General features: G+C 38.2%; 2 protein-coding genes across 2 annotated transcripts; both read left to right on the forward strand.

Annotated features, from left to right (window-relative positions):
• Positions 1-733: 733 nt before the first annotated feature.
• Positions 734-8,236, forward strand: tlr3 (toll-like receptor 3). Its single transcript, XM_007549596.2, has 5 exons — positions 734-1,052; positions 2,121-2,591; positions 3,629-3,823; positions 3,988-5,843; positions 6,905-8,236. The coding sequence occupies exons 1-5, from the start codon at positions 1,026-1,028 to the stop codon at positions 7,134-7,136; spliced, it is 2,781 nt and encodes a 926-aa protein (XP_007549658.1). The 5' UTR covers positions 734-1,025; the 3' UTR covers positions 7,137-8,236.
• A 1,037-nt stretch (positions 8,237-9,273) lies between these two features.
• On the forward strand, positions 9,274-19,389 carry cyp4v2a (cytochrome P450, family 4, subfamily V, member 2a). Its single transcript, XM_007549598.2, has 11 exons — positions 9,274-11,316; positions 11,397-11,509; positions 12,776-12,861; positions 13,144-13,334; positions 14,990-15,059; positions 15,154-15,280; positions 15,353-15,526; positions 15,605-15,707; positions 16,555-16,689; positions 17,767-17,946; positions 18,047-19,389. The coding sequence occupies exons 1-11, from the start codon at positions 11,124-11,126 to the stop codon at positions 18,217-18,219; spliced, it is 1,545 nt and encodes a 514-aa protein (XP_007549660.1). The 5' UTR covers positions 9,274-11,123; the 3' UTR covers positions 18,220-19,389.
• Positions 19,390-20,578: the final 1,189 nt, after the last annotated feature.

Raw genomic sequence — 20,578 nt, forward strand, 5'->3', positions numbered from 1 at the left:
TTATTGGTACATATTGTATTTAAATAAAGAAAAACAACAACAAAGAAATAAAGAAAGAATTAAAGAAACAAAGAGACAAAGAAAGAAAGGTATGGCAGATCTGGGTGCGCCCAAACCCGGCCTGACCTTTCATTTTACCATCGCAGCTGAGGAACGGGTTCACCCAGAACAACATTTACCTGCCGTGAAAGAACTGAGCTGACTGTGCACAGCAGCTGTTCTTCAGTAGATGAAAACTGTTCCACTACGTTCGCTTCAGTGGTCATATTTAAGCTCTTTTACAACAGAGTGAATTAATACAAATAAGATGTAAAAAATAAAATAAAACAAATTTATGAGCTACAGTACTTGTGCTTCTAAGCAGAGATCCCAAAAACTGTAATGAAGTGAGAATATTATGACAACAACATATTTTTGCTGAAGTAAAAGTAAAAAAAATAAAAGAGTGGGAATATAAAATAATATTCCTTGACTAAAAAGAGAGAAAAAAATATGGTGCAGCAGAAAAACATTATTATTATTATTATTATTATTATTATTATTATTATTATTATTATTATTATTATTATTATTATTATTATTATTATTATTATTATATTTTTTAAGGTGTTTTAGGTTTATATTAGGTCTTAAATTGCAAACCAAAGCAGAAAAAAGGTAGATTAGAGTCACGGAATGCAGCAGAATGGCCCTTTATTATTCCAGGACCTATTCGGAGAAGGATCCGATCTGAGCCACGTCCAGCCTTCTCTCTCTCAGGACCTCCCACTTTTACCTACCGCAGAACACCGCCTGCACTGTGCAACTAATTCACCAAATACGAGGACATTTAGAACGCAAAACAACCTGCGGGGGACTGACCAGCCATATCTCAGACTTTATGACACAAAATAGTTAAAACGACATCGGACAAGAATGGAAGTGAAACTGGAACCGGACCTTTTCCGTTTCCTTATTTTCAGGCATTGCCGCTGCTCACATCCAGCGTGCATTCGTGGCGACGATGTGAGGAAGGAAACAGTCTGATGTCGCAAACCGAGACAAACAACCCGGTAAGGATCTGCAGGCAGATATTGATTGAAACTATTAATCGTTCTGACAGTGTGAACAGTTAATGGTTTAAATTTGGTGACCCCACTTTTTCCGCCACATCGGTGGAGCCAGAACAATGACTCAAGCGGTGTTTTTAGTTTTGGTGAACAGGAAAGTTCAGCTTTAGACTACAGAAGTTTTAGGTGTTTCATAAAGATCTCATAACTTTACAATTAGAATTGCCTTGTATGTAACTCGTTCTGTTGTGACCACGTGACTTTTGTTGTTATAAACAGAATTGATCTGCAGAGAAATAGATTCTGTGTAGCTGCATATGAGGCTGTTCCCAGTCTTCTGCTTTGTGGTGCGGCTGGTGCCGCCTTCTCTGTCAAAATAAGAAATGTTTTATTTTTCTATTAATTTCTAGGGCCCTTGTAGATTGAAATATTCGAAATTTCCTGTCTTTTTTTCTAGAAAATGACTGAAATTAACCAAAACATTCCTGAGCTTTTTCTAGGAAATGTTTGACTCTTCAAACTCAGGAATATCCAATATTTTTTTTCTAGAAGTTGTTTGGGTGGAAATACTTTTGTCCCTATCTCTAATGACCCTAACATACTGCTGTACGTTTTTCCTTGTTTGGTGGTGGAAATTTAATGCTCACAAAGACAACAGATTTTAACAGGATTAAAACAAAGAAACAAATAAAGTACAATGAACTAAATGTAACAAGATACAGTATAATACAGAACTTGTGCTATAAATGTTGTTAGAGCAAGGCTTACTGTTTTCTCATGCCATTAATATGAAACCCTAAAAACATAAAAAAGGTCTGACCTTATGAATGCTACTGACAGGTTTTATTTTCCTGAGGGCGTTTAAAACCAGAAAATCCTTAACGTCTGCAGAACTTCTTCTACATTTAGTTAAATAATTATCTGAGTTTGGAAGAGTTTTGTCTTTTTCTGGAGGAAATGTGTTATTTTTGTGCAGCATATATCTATGAACATGCATTGAAATGGCATTTATATAATATTGCACCATACAAAAAAAAAACTACTGTACTCTGCCTTGTTCTGTCTTCCCACAGTGTCTTTGAAATGCTGCATGTAGCTAGATCCTGCATCCCAACATGGGTCATCCTTGTTTGCACCATCACTGTGAGTCCGTATTATGGCGCCGCCTCCTTACAGAAGACTACCTGCAGCGTGCAAGACGGCAGAGCCGACTGCAGCCACCTCAGCCTGAGCTCGGTCCCTCAGGATCTTCCCAGCGACATCACGGTCCTGGACATGTCTCACAACAGAATGACAGCGGCTCCCCCAGACTCATTCAAAAGATACACAGGACTTTTGCACCTCAACATCAGCTACAACAGCATCAAAACCCTGGATGAGCGCCTGTGTAGGAACCTCCCTCTGCTGCAGAGCCTGAACTTGATGCATAATGAAGTGCATTTACTCCAACAGGAGAATTTCAAATACTGCAGCAAACTAACATGGCTGAATATGGCCAGCAACCGGTTAAAGCTGGAAGGAGAACCCTTCTTCTTGCTTCAGGTACATCGGATATAGGTTGGAATATTAACAGTTGATGGTAAAAAATAAAATGGGAGGTTAATAGAACTTATGCAGTTAAATACAGCATAAGTTGAAAGTAACTCAAATTTACTTAAAGTCAGTTTATTTTAGTTGGAACAAAGAAAGTCATACATAGACTAATGACAAACTATACATTTCTAGTGTTTATTTCAGGTAATTTTGATCATAAAGAGTTAAAACTGTTGAAAATCGAACCAGCTGAGCTAGAATCTAATCCTCTCTGTTCCACTGACCAAGTACTGAGTGCAGAAAGTCTGCAGAAATAGTAAAATCCCTTTTCATCAGTCATATGTAATATTCAGATTTCAGAGAAAATTAAGCTTAATACATAACACTGGTAAACAGACAAAAAGTTGTCTGGAGTTTTTCAACTCTTTTAGGGTCATGTTGATGAGTTGAATCCAAAAATCACACTGGTTTTGCTCAATCAGGTCAACTTTCTGAACTATGGAGCAACATCAGCATCAAAATGCATGACTTGTTCTGACATCTGGATCAGTTTCCTGAGAATCTGATCAATGAGTGAAGAGCAGGAGGAGAGATTCCCTCAGGACAGAAAAGAGATGGAGAATTTTATACAACGAAGATGAAATGTTCAATCCACATGTACTTCCCGTTATCAGTGTTTATTATTCAGTGTACAGAAATCCAAGTTTGTGACATTTAATTAATACACTTTGCTAGAAAACTTTTTTGTCTCTTAAAACCTTTTTTGGATGTGAAATATTAACATAAATTAGCTGATAATGTCACAAAAATGTCATCAATTCAGTCAGGAGATCAGATTTCTCTAAATGGCATTAGAATAAAAACCTGACCTGATTGAGTAAAATGGATGTCATTTATGGATTCAACGGTGGAAATTAATCCTAATTCAGTCTTAGATTTTCTTAGGTTCAGGCTAAAATAACCAACATTATAAAAAAACATCAGTTTTTTTATTTTTTATAAGGTTTCATGCTCTATCGTTTCCCTTCTCCTTTGCTGACAAACAGAACCTGAAATATCTTGACGTCTCCATGAACAACCTGAAGTCAGTCAGGCTCGGCTCTCAGCCTCAGCTGCCCAGCTTGGAAACATTGGAACTCAAACACAATAACTTCAACACTCTGAAAAGTAATGATTTTTCCTTCCTGAAGGATTCACCCCTCCATGTCATCAGCCTGATGTTTTCTGTGTCCCTAGAAAAAGTAAGTTGTTTACCCAGAAATGGGAACTGAAATACTGTTGTCAAATTTGGAACTGGTAGTTGTAGTAGCACCTAAATTTCAGTTATCTCTTTTGTTTCCCCATTTCTATCTCATCATAAATGGTGTGTGTGTTTTTTTTTTTTGTTGTTGTTTGTTTCTTGCAGTTGGAGCCTGGTTGCTTTAAGCCTGTTCCAGGCCTGCGTATGTTATTCCTCGATGGTAGCAGTAAGGGCTTCATGTTCTTGTCTGACCTCTGTTCAGAGCTGTCTGAAACAGCAATCAGTGCCATGTTTCTGAGGAACATTGGGCTGAAGAATCTGACAAACAAAACCTTCTCAGGTTTGAAGAAAACAAACCTAACCCTTCTGGATCTGTCTGGCAATAGAATTGGCATAATTGAAGATGGCTCCTTTCAGTCGCTATCTGAACTTCAGACTCTTAACTTGACTGGCAACAGCATTAAGCACCTGACACAAAAAACTTTTCAAGGCTTAAAAATGTTGAAAAACCTACAGCTGACTAAAGCGCTAGTGAAAAGTCAGAAACCCACAACCCCTGTTATTGAGGATTTCACATTTCAACCACTAAGCAACCTTGAGACCCTGATGTTACAAAACACTCCATTTGTCAACATCACAGAGAATACCTTCAAAGGTCTGATGAGTCTGAAAGATCTTGACTTGAGCTGGAGCAATTCTATATTCACAAGCAAAAAACTCTCCAGTAAGTTCTTCGTCTCTCTTGCCGATTCACCCCTCAGGAAGTTAAACCTAGAAGGAAATGCTTTGGTGGGAATTGAACCCGGGACCTTCTCCTGTCTGAAAAGTCTCTCCATTCTTTTTCTTGATCGTAATTATATTCGTCAAACATTCAGCGGCAAAGAATTGGGAGGTCTCGCTCAGTTACAAGAGCTTCACATAAGCAATAACGTCCAGCAAATTAATCTGACCGCAGAGACATTTGCCAGTGTGACTGATCTTAGAGTGCTGATGCTGGGAAAGAGTCTGCAAGCTGAAACCTTGAACCAGGATTCGTCTCCGTTTCGGCCTTTGTCCAACCTCACTGTATTGGATCTCAGCAACAACAACATTGCGAACATCAGAGAGAATTTGTTAGAGGGGCTTGAGAACCTGCGGGTCCTGAAGCTCCAACATAACAACTTAGTCAGGTTGTGGAAGATGGCAAACCCTGGTGGGCCTGTCCTGTTTCTCAAATACACACCGAGGCTGGTAAGCTTTGAGATGGATTTCAATGGAATGGATGAGATTCCAAGAGAAGCTTTCAGGAATTTGAATCAACTCAGGTACCTTAGCTTTAGCAACAATCTTTTGAACAATTTACAGGACTCGGTGTTAGACGACCTTACGTCCCTTAAGGTTTTACGTCTGGAGAAGAATTTTATCACTTCTGTCAGGCCAGAGGTGTTCAGAACTCCCATGAGCAACCTCAGTGTCCTTGTCATGGGAAAAAACCCGTTCGACTGTACCTGTGAGAGCATCCTTTGGTTTGCCACGTGGTTAAACAAAACTAACGCTAGCGTGCCAGGTCTCAGAGACCAGTACATGTGCAACACCCCAATACTTTACTTCAATCATTCCATCATGGACTTTGACCAACTTTCTTGCAAAGACATGGCCCCATTCCAGGCTTTTTATGTGCTAAACAGCACAATTGTTTTAATGCTGATTCTCACTGCCCTTATTTATCGATTCCATGGCTGGAGGATCCTGTTCTACTGGAACATATTGATCAATCGTACATTAGGATTTAGTGATGCCAAAGTGGAGGAGGGCAGAGAGTTTGAGTATGACGCTTATGTCATACACGCTGAGGAAGATACACGCTGGGTGGAGAGACGACTGGTTCCTTTGGAGAACGAAACCTGCAGGTTTTGCTTGGAGGATCGAGATTCTGTCATCGGCATGTTCCAGGCTGACTCCATCGTGAATAATATGAAAAAATCTAGAAAAATCTTGTTTGTGGTGACTGATCGTCTTCTCAACGATCCCTGGTGTAGACGGTAAGTCAAACACAGAACACTCACTTTTATTTATGCTGCTTTGGAACAACTTCACATGTTGTTAACTAGCTGCAGATTATAAGGCGTTGCTATTAAAAGTAACTTCATCTTCTAAATTTGAGGTGAAGAAGAATTTAAAGGGACAGTATTAAGTAAAATTGACTTTCTGTGCTTTACATCATGTTATAATGTTATTCATAGAGTCTTGCTATGATCCTTTAATGCCTGTTAAAGAAATCTTTTAATCTCTCATGGCAACCAGTCAGCTGTGCAAAACTCCCAGGTTGGACTCTTCATTGGAGCTGCAGTCTCCCAGCTTCTGCCTCACAGTGCAGGCCTCACTAGTTACCCTCACAATCTTCTCCTTCAGACTAGCCAGCAGCAATTAGCAAACACTCAGCGGAACTGCACCTCTGCTGAGCTCATTGTAGGAGCTGCTTCTCAGTGCAGCACTGGTAAAATTTTGTTAAAGGGTGAATAGAGGAGCCATGTTGTGATGACCTCCTGAAGGCAGAGTTTGAGAAAGAGAGAGATCTTAAAGAGACAAATGTGTTACATATCAAAGTAAAATTTCTTCTAAGTCATATTTGATACAGTATTTCTAGAACAACTAAAGATAACATAATTACTTGATTGTGCTATAAAATGGCACTATGTGCCTGCAAAACCCACAATACTGCCCCTTTAGAAAATGTAGTGTAGGGAAGTCATACATGACAAATGTTTTCTGTAGAAACATTTGATACTCTTGTCTGTTTACTTTTTTGTTCACCTCATGTAAGCTGACTCCACTATGTTCAGACCAACACTGTGTTGCCTTAATGCCAAATCCTGCAGGACTTCTCTAACGCTCATTAAAACTGGGTCTTTGTCATTGGTGTGTGTTTAAGCACAGACTATATTTAGAAGAACTTTGACACCTACCTCATAGTACTGTTTGAAGAAAATATGTTTGAACCGCTTTCTTGATTTCGTAATGTATCTTTTAAGGCACGTCTGCTTTTGTGAAAATAACAATTGCGCTCTAAACACTTGCTTTGTTTTTTCTTGTCCTTATTCAGATTTAAAGCCCACCATGCACTTCAACAGGTCATCGAAGCCAGCAGAGACTCGGTTGTCCTGATTTTTCTGCAGGATGTGCACGACTACAAGTTGTCTCGCTCACTTTTCCTCCGCAGAGGCATGCTGCATCAAAGGTGCGTCCTGAACTGGCCTGCGCAGAAGGAGAGGATCCCAGCCTTCAACCAGAAGCTTCTCATTGCTCTGGGAATGACTAATCGACTGCAGGAGTGACTGTTTCCCAGGTGTTGACAGATTTAGATGTGATTATGGTTACCTTTATTTATGCACTATTTTTTTGCTTTCTGCCTAAATGTTCTGCTTGCACAAGAGCTGTTCAACCACAGAAGAGAATTTGTGTTGTACTTGAATAGTGAGGTAGAAGTTGACCACATAAGGGAATGATGTCACAGAATGTGACATCATTCAAGCAAGGAGCATAATTATGGCAATGCATGGGGGAATGTTAAATGTATCAATATTTACAATTACAGTGTTTGAGAGCCACTTTAATCCAAATTATGTTTGATTATGCTATCCACAAATTTAATACATACATAGTGAACTACTAGCAGTTGTTAGCAGCTTTTCCCACATCATTCAGTTTAACTTTTTGGAGAGAAATTACAGTGGCCTACCAAAAGGCTTTTATTACCGACAGGGCAAGAAAATTTTGGGATTTTATTTAAGTATTTGGGATCAGTATTGGATAAATGCTTTTAACAAATTGTTGGGATTCTAGCCCACTTGCTCTAGGCCAAGTGCTTGTCTGGTTATGTAAAAAAACAAAAACAAAAAAAAAAAAACAATACTTCACTAATCCTATAGTAGAAAATTAGAGCCTGACCTGATAGTAAATAATCAGACTGGATTATTAGAGTTATGTTAAAGCAAAAAAATCAATCCCATTTTATCCTGGAATACTGAAATCGTTGTCTCTGTTTTTTAGTCCCACATTGTAATAATATGTAAAGTTTACTTCTATATCTCTTTCTCTCTGCTTTTCACAGCTTGCAACCACACAAATGCAGAACTTTGCAATAAAAACAAAATACACAGATTGGTAGCTCATCTTCAGAAGTATTTTCTGGTTATTGTTCTGTAACTCCTCCTGACTGGTGGAGTTAGCTGATGCACTTCTGGACCAACCATTTGATGTGTTCAACCAGGGACACATGTAGATGCCGGCCCTCCAGGCCTGGAGTTGTAGACATCTGGTATAGATAGTAATATTAATTTTGTATCCATTGTTTTATAATCAAATTTTCTCAGAAACTATCAAGCTATCAAGCCAAAATCATCAAAATTAATTGAAATAAATGCTTGAAATATAACACTGTGTGTAGTAAAGAATCTATTAAAAATGTTTTTTGTTTTTTTAGTAAGACGATACTTACTATCGTAAGTATCGATACTTACGATACTTTATACTGCATTTCAGTATACATTGAAATGCAGTATACATTTCAATGTATACTGCATTGAAATGCAGTATACAGCCCAGCATCAGCTGTGTGGTCCTGACATCTTGTGGTTACTGGACATTATTGCAGCATTTACTGGTTTTATAACGCAAAGCAGCTGTTTTCAACATGACTGATGCCTTATAAGCATGTTTGATTATGAAATATTAGCTTTACCAAGTGTCTCATAAAGTGACAATTTTAATTAAAAAAGAATATAATATCTCTGGATAACTTGTTCAACAACGTAGCACAATAGGGTGCTATTATAAGATATGAATATTTTTCTGCACAATAAATGCAAACGTAGCCAAACATCTTTTTATGAAAGTCTTTTTGAACTTAGTGCATTTTTTCAAAAAAACTAAAGTTCCACAATTATGAAACTAAACATCAGAGATGGGCAGACAGAACCAAAATATCAATATTGATGCCAAGTTGATATTAGTATGGGATAAATAGTAGCATGATAAGATAGGTATTTTAGTACCAGATTCTCTCTCAAAATGTTATTTTACTTTTGTATTGAAATGTCTCAACTCTAGCTCAAAAATATTTTTGTTTCCTCTCAAATGGTAACATTGTGCATGGTGCAGTTTCTTTGTTTTGCTGTTGTTACCGTTTGTCATGTTAATGTGTTATTGAACTATTTTGTAGACACCTATAAACTTTGTACAAATACTGTTGTAGGTATGAACAAATTCATCAAAAGAGAAAACAGAAAAAGACCTGAAGGCAAACGGCCAGTATCAATACTGGCCGTTTGTATCGGATCCATACCAAAACATGCAGCATAGCACCCCTCTAGTGCATTAGCATTAGAACCTGTTGCATTCTAATACTTTAAACAAAGCCAGCTGCAGTGCAAGCAGCAGCTTTATAGATGCTAGTAGTGATACTTTCTAAATGTTCAAAAGTAAATTCAAACAAAGCTTTATAAAAGAGCATGGTCTGACATTTTCACCTTACTGACATATAACAGGTCAGGTGTATTCAGACGTTTCTATGGACATGACTTTGAGACTCTTAAACTTACATGGAAAAATGTTATGTGCTCCAAAATGACAGTTGTAGGCAATGCAGAAGAAAAGTAGAAAATACAACATACAGTTTGAAGGAAGAAAAAAAAAATCTGATTATGGTAGATTCTGCAGAAGCAGTGAGAGGTTAGCTTATCTGTCCCGATGGTACTTTGTCCATGCCTGCTCCTTTTATCATTCCTCTTTTATTGATAATAATTCACCTGAGTGAAGTTACCCCCCATCCTGTCCCCACCTTCTTCAAATCTCAAATGTTTGTGTTTGTGCCGCTTTAAAATCATAGTGACTCAAATAAAAAAAAATTGTTTTGCAAACCAGCACAAATATTTGACGTAAATTCTGTTTGATTGTCTAAAAGTGGGCAGACTGGTTGACCTTTTGACCTTTAAACTTTCATTAATATCTTCAAAGCCAAAGCAGCACAAAACAAAAAATGTTTGCTGCACAAACCAGCACAAACGTAGTTGAGTTGGTTGACAGCAATTTTATGTGATTTAAAAAAGCTGGGCGTGGCTGGTTGACCTTTCATGACCTCTAGAAACATTTCTTAATATCTTTTAGATGAGAACATTTTTGCCGCACAAACATAGCACAAATGTTTGACACCAATTTTGTCTGATTTGAAAACGGTGTGGGGTGGGGGCAGAGGGGGTGCAACTTCACTCAGGTGCCATTTAATCACAAGTTCTATAATTCTTAGACTTAGATTTTTTATTGTCGTTGCACAAAGACACAACACAGTGAAACTGTAGTTCCATGATTTTTCTGTCTTGTTGCCGCTGACATGTTTTCATAGCCATGCCTGTTGCAAAAATCCAACTGATTATAAAGTTGCGTTTGTTTCACATAATTCCTGGTTAAAGAGGTAATACATGTGAAGAACTATGGAACACAGTGTCTTCAGTCAGAAGTTTTTTCAGATTTGCTGCTATACAGACTTCTCCAAGACATCTTTTCTGCCAGCAGCCATCACATTCTACAATAACTCTTTGAGGGAATTTCAATTATGAGTTACAACATTTAATTTTCCTTTGGGATCAATAAAGTATCTTTGAATTTGAAAGATTCAATGACAACAATCCTAATTTTTGCATTTTAGAAAGTTCTGTTTTTGTCCTTGTGTGAAATTAAAGTGAAGCTTGTTGAGCTGTGAGACAGAGGAATTTAACTGTACACGTAGTCAGATGTATTAGCCATCGACTGTAAAACAAAAAATCAACATATTCATAAAAGATAAATGACACAGATACCTCTGCTACATATTAACCAGTTAGGTTTGACATTGTGCAAAATGTTGACGTTCCTGCTGTTCAGTGAGATAATGAGCCGAACAAAGTTCATGATCTGGGCCAGTCAGCGCTGGTACAATGTGAATGATTAACACTTTTATTGCATTATGTCAGCAAATAACATAACATATTAATACCATATTTAATAACAGTTTTACATCAGTGTAAATATATCCACTGTTGTGAATACCTACTTTGTTTTAAGGTATTAATAGAAAAAAAAACAAACAAACAAAAAAGCAGGTTACCTGATGGCAAACAAATCTAGCATAATCAACCTTTACCCAGTAAGCTTTGAGCAGATTGGCCAAAGAAGGAAGGAGCAGTGGGCAGTGCCTTTGTCTCTTCCTATTAATATTCAGGACACATAAGTACAGGCTGGTGCTCATTTCTGAACATTTAAACAAGTTGGACAGATCGTATAAAAACATGGCGGTTTTACTGGGAAGCTACAGTTTACCATTTCTAGGAGCTAGCATCTTCATTGCAGCTCTGACCTACATCACCTACCAGCTGCTGAGCGGTTACCTCCATAAATGGTTTGGAATGAAATCCATTCCAGGGACGGGTTTCACGTACCCCTTCATTGGAGACGCACTGATGTTCAAAACCAATGCAGGAGGTAAGAAATGTGCCAGAGGACCTTAAAGTGAAGTTAATTTTCCTTCCGAGCAAACCGCTTCTGTCTGTGCCTTGTTTCAGATTTCTTCGGTCAGATTGTGGGTTTTACTCAGGACTTCAAAGATGCACCGCTGTTTAAAATCTGGGTTGGACCAATTCCCTTTGTTGTCCTTTTTCATGCTGAAAATGTTGAGGTATAGCAGCTACACAACATACACTTCACAATGAGTACAGTTACAATATCATTGAAAGGTTCAAAACTTAAATCATATACTATGTTTAATAATTTTACACATATAGCGATATGTATCAAGTACTTGCTTCTTTTTATTTCGACTCTTTTTTAAAACAGAAATAGCAAACTTCTGGAAAATTTGTCCTTTGTTGTACAAAACATGCACTTAATACTTGGTTGCAGATCTTTTTGCAAAAATTTATTGCATCAGTGCAGCGTGGAGTGAAGTGATCAGCTTGCTCCAGATTGCTGCATCGCTGTCTCTGGTGTTTTTCATCTTCCTTCCAGACAGCGATGTGGTTTAGATCAGGTAACATAAAATGTCATTCAGTTAGAGTGATATCCAGGTAATCACACCAGCTAGTTGTATTTCTCTAAATCTGGGCATGCGCAACGTTCTGCCACAAATGAAATGATCATTACAGTCCAATCAAAGGTGGGTTCATCCCCCTGGCTTGTGAGCTTATAGCTACCACGGTTTTTCCTTCCACTCAACCTTCCAATAATATCCCTGAACTAACAGCTTATTTAACAGTGAGTCAATTAGTGCCCGTGTTGCTGTCAAATCAGGAGTTTGTCACCACAGTTGTTTGGCTATGAAAACACATTTATATCTAAAATTCCTGTTAGAAATGATCTGAGAAACTGATTTTGGTTCACAATAAGCAAAGATCATCACAATGAATAGAAACAAACACCTGAAATTAATAACTGTGTGTAATAAGTTGCACAAGTTTCACTGTCAGAACTAAATTGCTCCCACAAATGTGCTCTTCAACATTTCCATTTACTGATCTGCACCAGCAAGTCTTATCATCTGAAAACAAATGTTGGATTTGTTTTTAGAATTATTTAGAAACTTTAACAAAGCTGCAATAAAATTATTTACAAAAACAAATCAAGCCAATCTCTAATATTTGTAATGAGGTGGAAGCTGCACTGAGATCTAACCATGTGTTTGGGATGCATTTGATCTATTATCCAGTTTCCCATTGATGATGATGCGTTTCATTCTCACCTGTTATGATTCAAACGATGTAACAGAGTCTCAGTAATGACCTTAATGACCTTCTGTGTAGTTCAAACCTGCTTGTGCAGCCAGGTTTGGAGTCTGTGTTAGGCTGAGCTCTGAAATGGTCTTCACAAAGTTATTTTTAGTAACTGTTGTTCAAATGTGCTACCTTTGTGATTGACCAATTCTTCTCACCTAAACTGTCTTTTGTAGAAGATTCTGGGTAATCCTGTTCACCTCACCAAGGCTTTTGCTTACAAATTTCTCCATCCTTGGCTTGGAACCGGCCTTTTGACCAGGTACAGATGTTACATTCACACAAGCAAAAAACATCCATTACATAGTCCCTACTAATGTAATGGTCCTATGATAAGCCTTATCAGACTTATTATAGTTTGATAAGGCTGATGTTACTAAAAAAAAACAAAAACAAAAAAAAACTGTCAGTCTGATATCAGATGCACACTGGCATTGCTAATGTTATAAATTTCACTTTTAACATTAAATTCAATTCTTTTGACCAACGTTGGTTTTGCTTGGAGTCGTGGCATCGATGGAAAAAAGCTTGTCTTTTTTTTCAGCACTGGGCAAAAGTGGCGACAGAGAAGAAAGATTCTGACTCCGACCTTCCACTTCTCCATCCTCACCGACTTTCTGCAAGTGATGAATGAACAGGCGGAGATCCTGGTGGAGAAGTTGGAGAAAAAGGCAGGGAAAGGTTCTTTCAACTGCTTCAGTGACGTCACCCTCTGTGCGCTGGACATAATCTGCGGTGAGTAGATGCTGCGTTTTTACAACGAAAAGACAATATTCTGACAGAGTCTCATAATAAGGTCAAAATCAAATGTGAATGCAAGAAAAAAAAGTAATAAAAAGAAAAAAAAAACATGAGAAATAGAGCAGAGATTTATTTAAAACTAAAGACTAAAAATTGAAGACAACCAGTTCAGCAGAAAGAGCTTTGCTGGGTTTATCATTTGTTGTAAGAGAACAAGCCTGGTTTCTTTTGGTTTCTGATGTTCTGATTTAATATATAATCGCAGATGTTTTTCCAGAGCTAACAGAGATACTGCCCATGTAGTTCATACTGCCACTCAAACAGCATCAGTTTTTGTACACCATAATGAGCTATTACATGTACAGTTAATGAAAGAATCTGCTCAAATGCTGTAAAAAGAATAAAAAAACTTCATATTCTCAAAGACTGGTGGTGTTTGTGACACACTACATGTGTCATGTTTATTTCTATCCTCCAGAGCATGTCTGCATTGAATATACAATGGAAAGAGGATATGAAAGGGGCAATATTATATATTTTCCAGGCACAAAGTGCCATTTTATAGCACGGTCGAGTTGCCTTCAGTTGTTAAAACAATGTCATAAATATCAAATGCGACTTAATGAAATCGGGTCTCAGTCTTTTTAAAAACTCCTGCTCTTTCTGAAACTCCACCTCCAGGAAGTCATCACAACATGGCTCCTCTATTAACCCTTTAACAACATTTTATCAGTGTTTCACTGAGACTTAGCTCCTATAATGAGCTCAGCAGATGCTCAGTTCCACCAGGTGTTTGCCAATTGGTGCTGGCTAGTCTGAAGGAGCTGAGTGACGGAGTCGCCTTGAAGGCGGGGCTAGGTCCACCCAGGGATTTTGTACAGCTGGATTGTTTCCACGGGAGACTAAAGGATTCCTCAAACATGCATGAAAGAATCATAGCAAAACTCCAGGTATGCTTTTGATGAGGGAACAATGCAAAGCTCTAAAAAAATCAATTTTACATGCTGCCCCTTTAAGTTCATCTACGCTTTTGTTTGTCACACAAAAGTGTTTCAGTGATTAAAGGGGGATTACATTTAATAATAAATAATACTTTCCTTATTGATATTACAGTAGGGAAAACAATTGCCATCTTTCTCAAAAATTACTAAAATTAAATCAATAAATCATGATCTTATTGAAGCTGGAGCTCACTTATGCTTTGGGGAATATTAATAAAACAAAATCCCAAAGTAAATGTATTTCAGAAAGATTTCTTGCTCTCCATGAAACCATGGAGACCAAGAAGTTTTGCTTATTTCAGTAAGATAACACCACAGCACATTCTGCACATTCATCTGAGTGACTGTTGAATTATTTTGTTCCATCTCTCTGTATTATTTAAACTTTCAGTTTCCTGTACACTTGGAGTTTTGTCTTTGTAGTATTTTCAAGTAAATTTAATCTGAATTGTTTTGCAGAACATGTTTTCCTTTTTTATCACGTTTTACTTTGATTTTGAAAGTACAGATGTGCAACTTAATATACATTGATTTCTTATTAAATAATAGACTGAAAATGTGTGTGTGTGTGTGCGGGTGTGTGTGTGTGTTTGTGCCATGATGTAGGAACAAATATCTTGATATGCAAAACTTCTTTGCTCTGTTCAGAAACTGCGATGGGAAGGAAAATTTATGCACAGAGTGATTCAGAGTCAGAGTATGTCAAGTGTGTATACAGGTATGCTTTTTAGCTTCCTCACAGACAAACGTGAAACATCAAATCTTTGAAATAGTATCTGGTCATAAAGCTGAGCAATCTGTGCTGCCTTCAGGATGAGTGACATCGTCAGCCACAGACAGAGGACGCCCTGGTTTTGGCCCGACTTCATCTACTACTTCTTCGGTGAGGGGAAGAACCACGACAAGACGCTGAAGATCCTCCATTCCTTCACCTATAAGGTGAGTTAATGAGCCAGGGCCGAGCAGACAGCTCAACAGCTTAACGTCGTTCTTAACAACGTCTGTGTGCAGGTGATAAAGGAAAGGTCTGAAAACTTGTCCTACATTGAATCAGACAGCGACTCTGACCACGGCAAGAGGAAGCGACAGGCTTTCCTGGATATGCTCCTGAAAACCACGGATGAAGACGGCAACAAGCTGAGCCATCAGGACATCCAAGAGGAAGTGGACACTTTCATGTTTGAGGTTGGTGGTGAGACCAGTAGGTTATTTTTAAAAATAGAAAAAAATATCACAACTGTAATTGCATGTTTTCTTTTCCAGGGTCATGACACCACGGCTGCCTCCATGAACTGGGCCCTCCACCTGCTGGGAACCCACCCAGAGGTGCAACGAAAAGTTCAACAAGAGCTGCACGAAGTGTTTGGTAACATTAACACGGCCCGCCGTTCTCTTCTTCACTTATTAACTTAGTTAATATTCCAGCCCAAAGGATTTTGAATCATCTTTATTCACACTCGTTGTTCTCTTGTAAATTTAACAACCATGACCATCTTTTGTTAACATATAACTTCACTCTTCAAAAACTATTGTCTCTGCAGTGTGGAATAATGTACAACGCTTCCATGCAGTTCTCTGCAGTTTGAGCAAGAAGGCCTTTGAGCTGCAGTAAATGCTAATTTTGTTGAAGCTGAATGAACTAAAGATGCCCTGAAGTGCAGGAGCATTAATTAAGCCATAATTAAATCCTGTACTGAAAAGCTCAATTTCCTCTTTATACCCAGAGCAAACGTTCTTATTCAGCACACAGAGCCTCGCACCAGGATCTGCTTCACTTTGTCTCATTTTGTCATGTTACAGTTACCAACCAAAATGTGTTTTAATGGGATGTTATGAGAAATACCAACAGAACATAAAACATATTTATAAAGTGAAAGGAAAAAGGATCCATCCATCCATCCATCCATCCATCCATCCATCCATCAACCCAGTCATCCATCCATCCATCCATCCATCCATCCATCCATCCAAAGGTCACCAGTTCATCACAAGCCAACACACAGACAACCACAGAACATTCTGGCCTGTGTTTGGTGGAAAATTAGTACAATTTTGAACACACTATCCACACCTTGAGTCACGGTAGTGGCAGCTTCATGCTCTGGAGATGGTTTTCTCCATCAGGGACATGGAACCTGTTCAGAGTCTCAGAGCTAACGGGAAGAGACATGGAGGTTTTACACCTGCATTTGTTTCTTGGTTGCTGTGTGAAGGTACGTCGGGCCGACCCATTAACACGGAGGACCTGAAGAAGCTCAGGTACCTGGAGTGTGTGATCAAGGAGGCTCTGCGGCTGTTTCCCTCGGTGCCTTTCTTCGCTCGAAGCCTCTGTGACGACTGCAATCTGAGTGAGTCACACATGACAAGAACACCTCGGATTAAAACATCCATACTGTGGTAGTTGTTCAAAAGGGAAGCTGTGCATGCATCAGGATGGTGTTTCTGTTTGATTGTTTTGTACATGTCTTATTGTTCTTATGGGCTCCAGGTCAGGTCTCCCTTCATCACTTTATATCACCTCTTGGTACTTGTGGCTTACAAAAAGCCACAAGTAATCAGAATTAAGTTAAAATTAACTTAATTCTTACTAATAATTTGATCCACATGTGCATTGTTTTATAAGGATATTATATAACATTCCAATGATACTAGCTTTCAGTTGTTGTCTGGAAATATAGAAATTTGCATGATCTAACTGGTTCCACAAGGCCACAATTCCCTAAAGAAGACTGGGTAATTTAAAGAAAATTTCTTTATATAATCTCTTGTCAAAATGTGTAAAAAGTGGTCGCTAAGAAACGTTGCCTGTCTATTCCTGCCACATCATTTCTCATGTGCTTCCCAATTAAAACAAATGGAGAAACAGAAGCACTTTAGTTTAGTTCTTCCTCTAAGCACACGGCAAATGTTTGCAGTAGGGTGCACCGATTTATTGGTCAGCCAATTTTTCAGGGCCAGTTTCCTTCATTTTGGGAGATGAGTTATCCACCAATACTTCTATATTTTTTGTCTGAAATGTCATTAAACATTTTAACAGACAGACTGGCCCACCAGGTCATGTCTGCACATTTGCATTTAACAATAGTCTCCTCACTTTTGCTGTATTTAGTGACATTTCAGACATAAAAATTGGTGTTGGTCAAAATTGGAATCGGTAGGTCAGGCTTTTTAGAGAACAGTAATTGGCAGTCAGCCAGAAAACTGCAATCAGTGCACCTGTAGCTTACAGTCACTGAAATAAAAAAGTCATGACGTGCTTAAAATGATTTTTCTAGAGTGAATTTTCAGAGTTCCAGCTTCTGTGAAAGTAAAGTTTGACAGAAGCTGGCAAATTTTACTTCAACCTGTAGTTTAATTATTGTTTGATCTTACACATGTAGTAATTAGTACAAAAAACTGAAATTGGTTTTTACTTCCACTTTCAGATGGTTTCAAGGTTCCCAAAGGAGCAAATGCGATCATCATCACCTACACTCTTCACCGTGATCCGCGGTACTTCCCAGAACCGGAGGAGTTCCGGCCGGAGCGGTTTTTTCCCGAGAATTCAGCTGGAAGGCCTCCGTACGCATATGTCCCATTCTCCGCTGGACTCCGCAACTGCATAGGTGAGAAAAGGACATTCTGGGTTTTGGTCTTTTCACACACAGGCTTTTTTTTTGCGTGCCATGTCTCATGCTGCTATTGGTGTGGTGTTCTGATGTTCAGGCCAACGTTTTGCGCTGATGGAGGAGAAGGTGGTCCTGGCGTCCATTCTGCGTAACTTCAACGTGGAGGCCTGTCAGAAACGTGACGAGCTTCGTCCGGTAGGGGAGCTCATCCTGCGGCCAGAGAATGGCATTTGGATCAAACTGGAGAAGAGAGAACCACTAACTTCATAACTCAGATTCTTGTCATCCATTCATTCATTCATTCATTTATTCATGATGTTAATTTTGTAACTTTTGTAAATTGAAAGTTATTGAAACTGATTTGTAATCTAAATGAATACAAAAAAATGTAATGTTTCTAGGGTATTTTATTCTTCTTCTATTGTCTTTGTAGCATGAAAAACTTAACGGGGCGGTATTATGTAAAATCAACTTCTTTGAGCTTTTAAATCATGTTACAATGTTATTCGCTCATCAAAAACATACCTGAACTGTTGGCTTGATTCTTTCATGCATGTTTGAAAAATCCTTTAATCTGCCATGGCAACCACTCACCAGTGCACAGCTCCTGGGTTTATCTAGCTCAGCCCTGGAGATGTAGCTCCCCCTCAGAAGTGCAGTTTCTAAGCTACCGAGCTTCGATGTCACAGAACACCCCTTCCCTGTGACTCCCTCACTCAGCTCCTTCAGACTAGCCAACAGCAATTAGCAATGAGGCAAACTGCTAGGCTCATTATAAGAGCTACTTCTCAGTGAAACGTTGGTACAAATGTTGTTAAAGGGTTAATAGAGGAGCCAAGTTGTGATGGCCTCCTAAAGGCAGAATTTCAGGAAGAGCAGGAATTAAAAAAAACAAAAAACAGTGGACCAATTTCATGGAGTTATATCAGGAAGTAAAAATTCTTTTCAGCCATATTTTATAGATATAGTATTTCTAGAATAGCTGAAGGTGACATAGTTATTTGATTGAGCTAAAATGGCATTATGTGCCTGGAAATCACATAAACCTGCCCCTTTAAGATCATATCTTGGTCTTAAAGTCTGTATTTGTATTTTCATTGGATCTTGAGGGTGTAACTGTGAATGCCTGTAATCCTTCTTGTTATTAAATATGGAACTGGCCTTTTTAGTGATCATCTAAAATTCATTAAATCAAGAAATGTGACGTTACTGGAGCACAAAGTCTACGTCTAAATGTTCAGGCCATGCTGGGGTTTCTAGCTCCAAAGGATTCCTCTCTTAAAGGATGTTTAATTCTGTAGTTGTGATGTTTTATCTTTGTAGTTAACTCTTTTGTTTCTACACTTTGTCTTGTGTCATCATCACACGATGCAATATCTCTGTACATATTCTAAACCATACCAACTGAAAAGGAGAATGATAAAATTGCCAAAATCTGAATTCTTAAGTCCTTTTCAATGCTATTTTTAAAATGTGCATGTTTCAGAAACTGCTCTCAATGTCACAGACAGCTGCTGTTTGTGTCATTGGAAGGAAGTTTTTTTTCCCCTATCTGTGCAAAGCAAACAAATAAAAAATCAAAACCTGCATCATTATAAAAACATTTTGTGGCTTTGGTTGCAGCATCAGACTAACAGGGGCTGCATGGCAGAACAGTGCTAACACAGTTCCTGTTGTTTCTTGGGGTCCAATCCCAGCCTGAGGGGTTTCTGCATAAAGTTTGCATGTGTTCATGTGTGACTCTGTGTTTCCCAGATTGGTGACCTGTCCAGGTTGGACCCCACCTCCCTCACAGTGACTCCTGATGCTGGGGAATACACAATAAGATCACCAAATAAAAAGGTGCCAAGATTTTCTAAAGGAATTGCTAATTAAAGGAATTTCTAAAGGAAAAAAAAAAGATTTTACTTTATATAAGCAAGACAAAACAAAGACAAGCCATAATCATAAGGCAAAATAAAAATTATAATTTCTGACCAAAGCTTGACTATCAAAAGGAACAGAGGCCAATGTGGGACTGATTTTAATGAGGTCACTTTAACAGATTGATGAAGCCATTGTAGCTACATCTCACATGTAAACATGATTTTTTTATGTACTATAACTTAACTGCTATAACTTAGTTTGTCTTAGTGGGAGTAGAAATGAGTTTTTCTCTAAAATATTAACATTATATTGTGGTTTTATGCCACTATAAAATGCTGCATATGAAAGTGGAGCAACCCTTGAACTGAGATCCTGTCACAGAGCTTAAGATATTGTCACTGATTCAGAGTTGGAATAAACCAGAGTAAAATTTGAGCTTTTATTTTGTTAAAATAACCACCAGATGGCATTAGTGAGTTCAAAGGAGGAAACAGTTACTGTGTGGAAAAGCTTTGGGCTTTACTGTAATTGCAATTGTGTGTAAAACTGTGACAATCGTGGAAGAACCCAAATAGGAAAAAAGCTGTGTTTATGCTTCCAAAATTAAAAAAAATTACAAACCTTAATCATTGTTAGGGACACAGGCTTGTTTTTTTAAAGAGTCAAAACAATAACCTCATGCCTAAAACTTTGTGAAGGTTTTAAAATGTCTATTATTTAAAATTGATTTCCTAATCAACATTTAAGCGTAAAGAGCAAACTT

Source organism: Poecilia formosa, unplaced genomic scaffold (assembly GCF_000485575.1).
Source record: "Poecilia formosa unplaced genomic scaffold, Poecilia_formosa-5.1.2 Scaffold32, whole genome shotgun sequence".
Classification (NCBI taxonomy): domain Eukaryota; kingdom Metazoa; phylum Chordata; class Actinopteri; order Cyprinodontiformes; family Poeciliidae; genus Poecilia; species Poecilia formosa.

What these genes read in the sequence shown, in the direction of transcription:
- tlr3 (XM_007549596.2), top strand. Translation starts at nt 1,026, where the DNA reads ATGTCGCAAACCGAGACAAACAACCCG. An exon ending in AAACCGAGACAAACAACCCG is followed by an intron (nt 1,053 to 2,120) that starts GTAAGGATCTGC and finishes CTGTCTTCCCAC; the next exon opens with AGTGTCTTTGAAATGCTGCA. An exon ending in AACGATCCCTGGTGTAGACG is followed by an intron (nt 5,844 to 6,904) that starts GTAAGTCAAACA and finishes GTCCTTATTCAG; the next exon opens with ATTTAAAGCCCACCATGCAC.
- cyp4v2a (XM_007549598.2), top strand. Translation starts at nt 11,124, where the DNA reads ATGGCGGTTTTACTGGGAAGCTACAGTTTACCATTTCTAGGAGCTAGC. An exon ending in TTCATGCTGAAAATGTTGAG is followed by an intron (nt 11,510 to 12,775) that starts GTATAGCAGCTA and finishes TGTCTTTTGTAG; the next exon opens with AAGATTCTGGGTAATCCTGT. An exon ending in TGCGCTGGACATAATCTGCG is followed by an intron (nt 13,335 to 14,989) that starts GTGAGTAGATGC and finishes TGCTCTGTTCAG; the next exon opens with AAACTGCGATGGGAAGGAAA.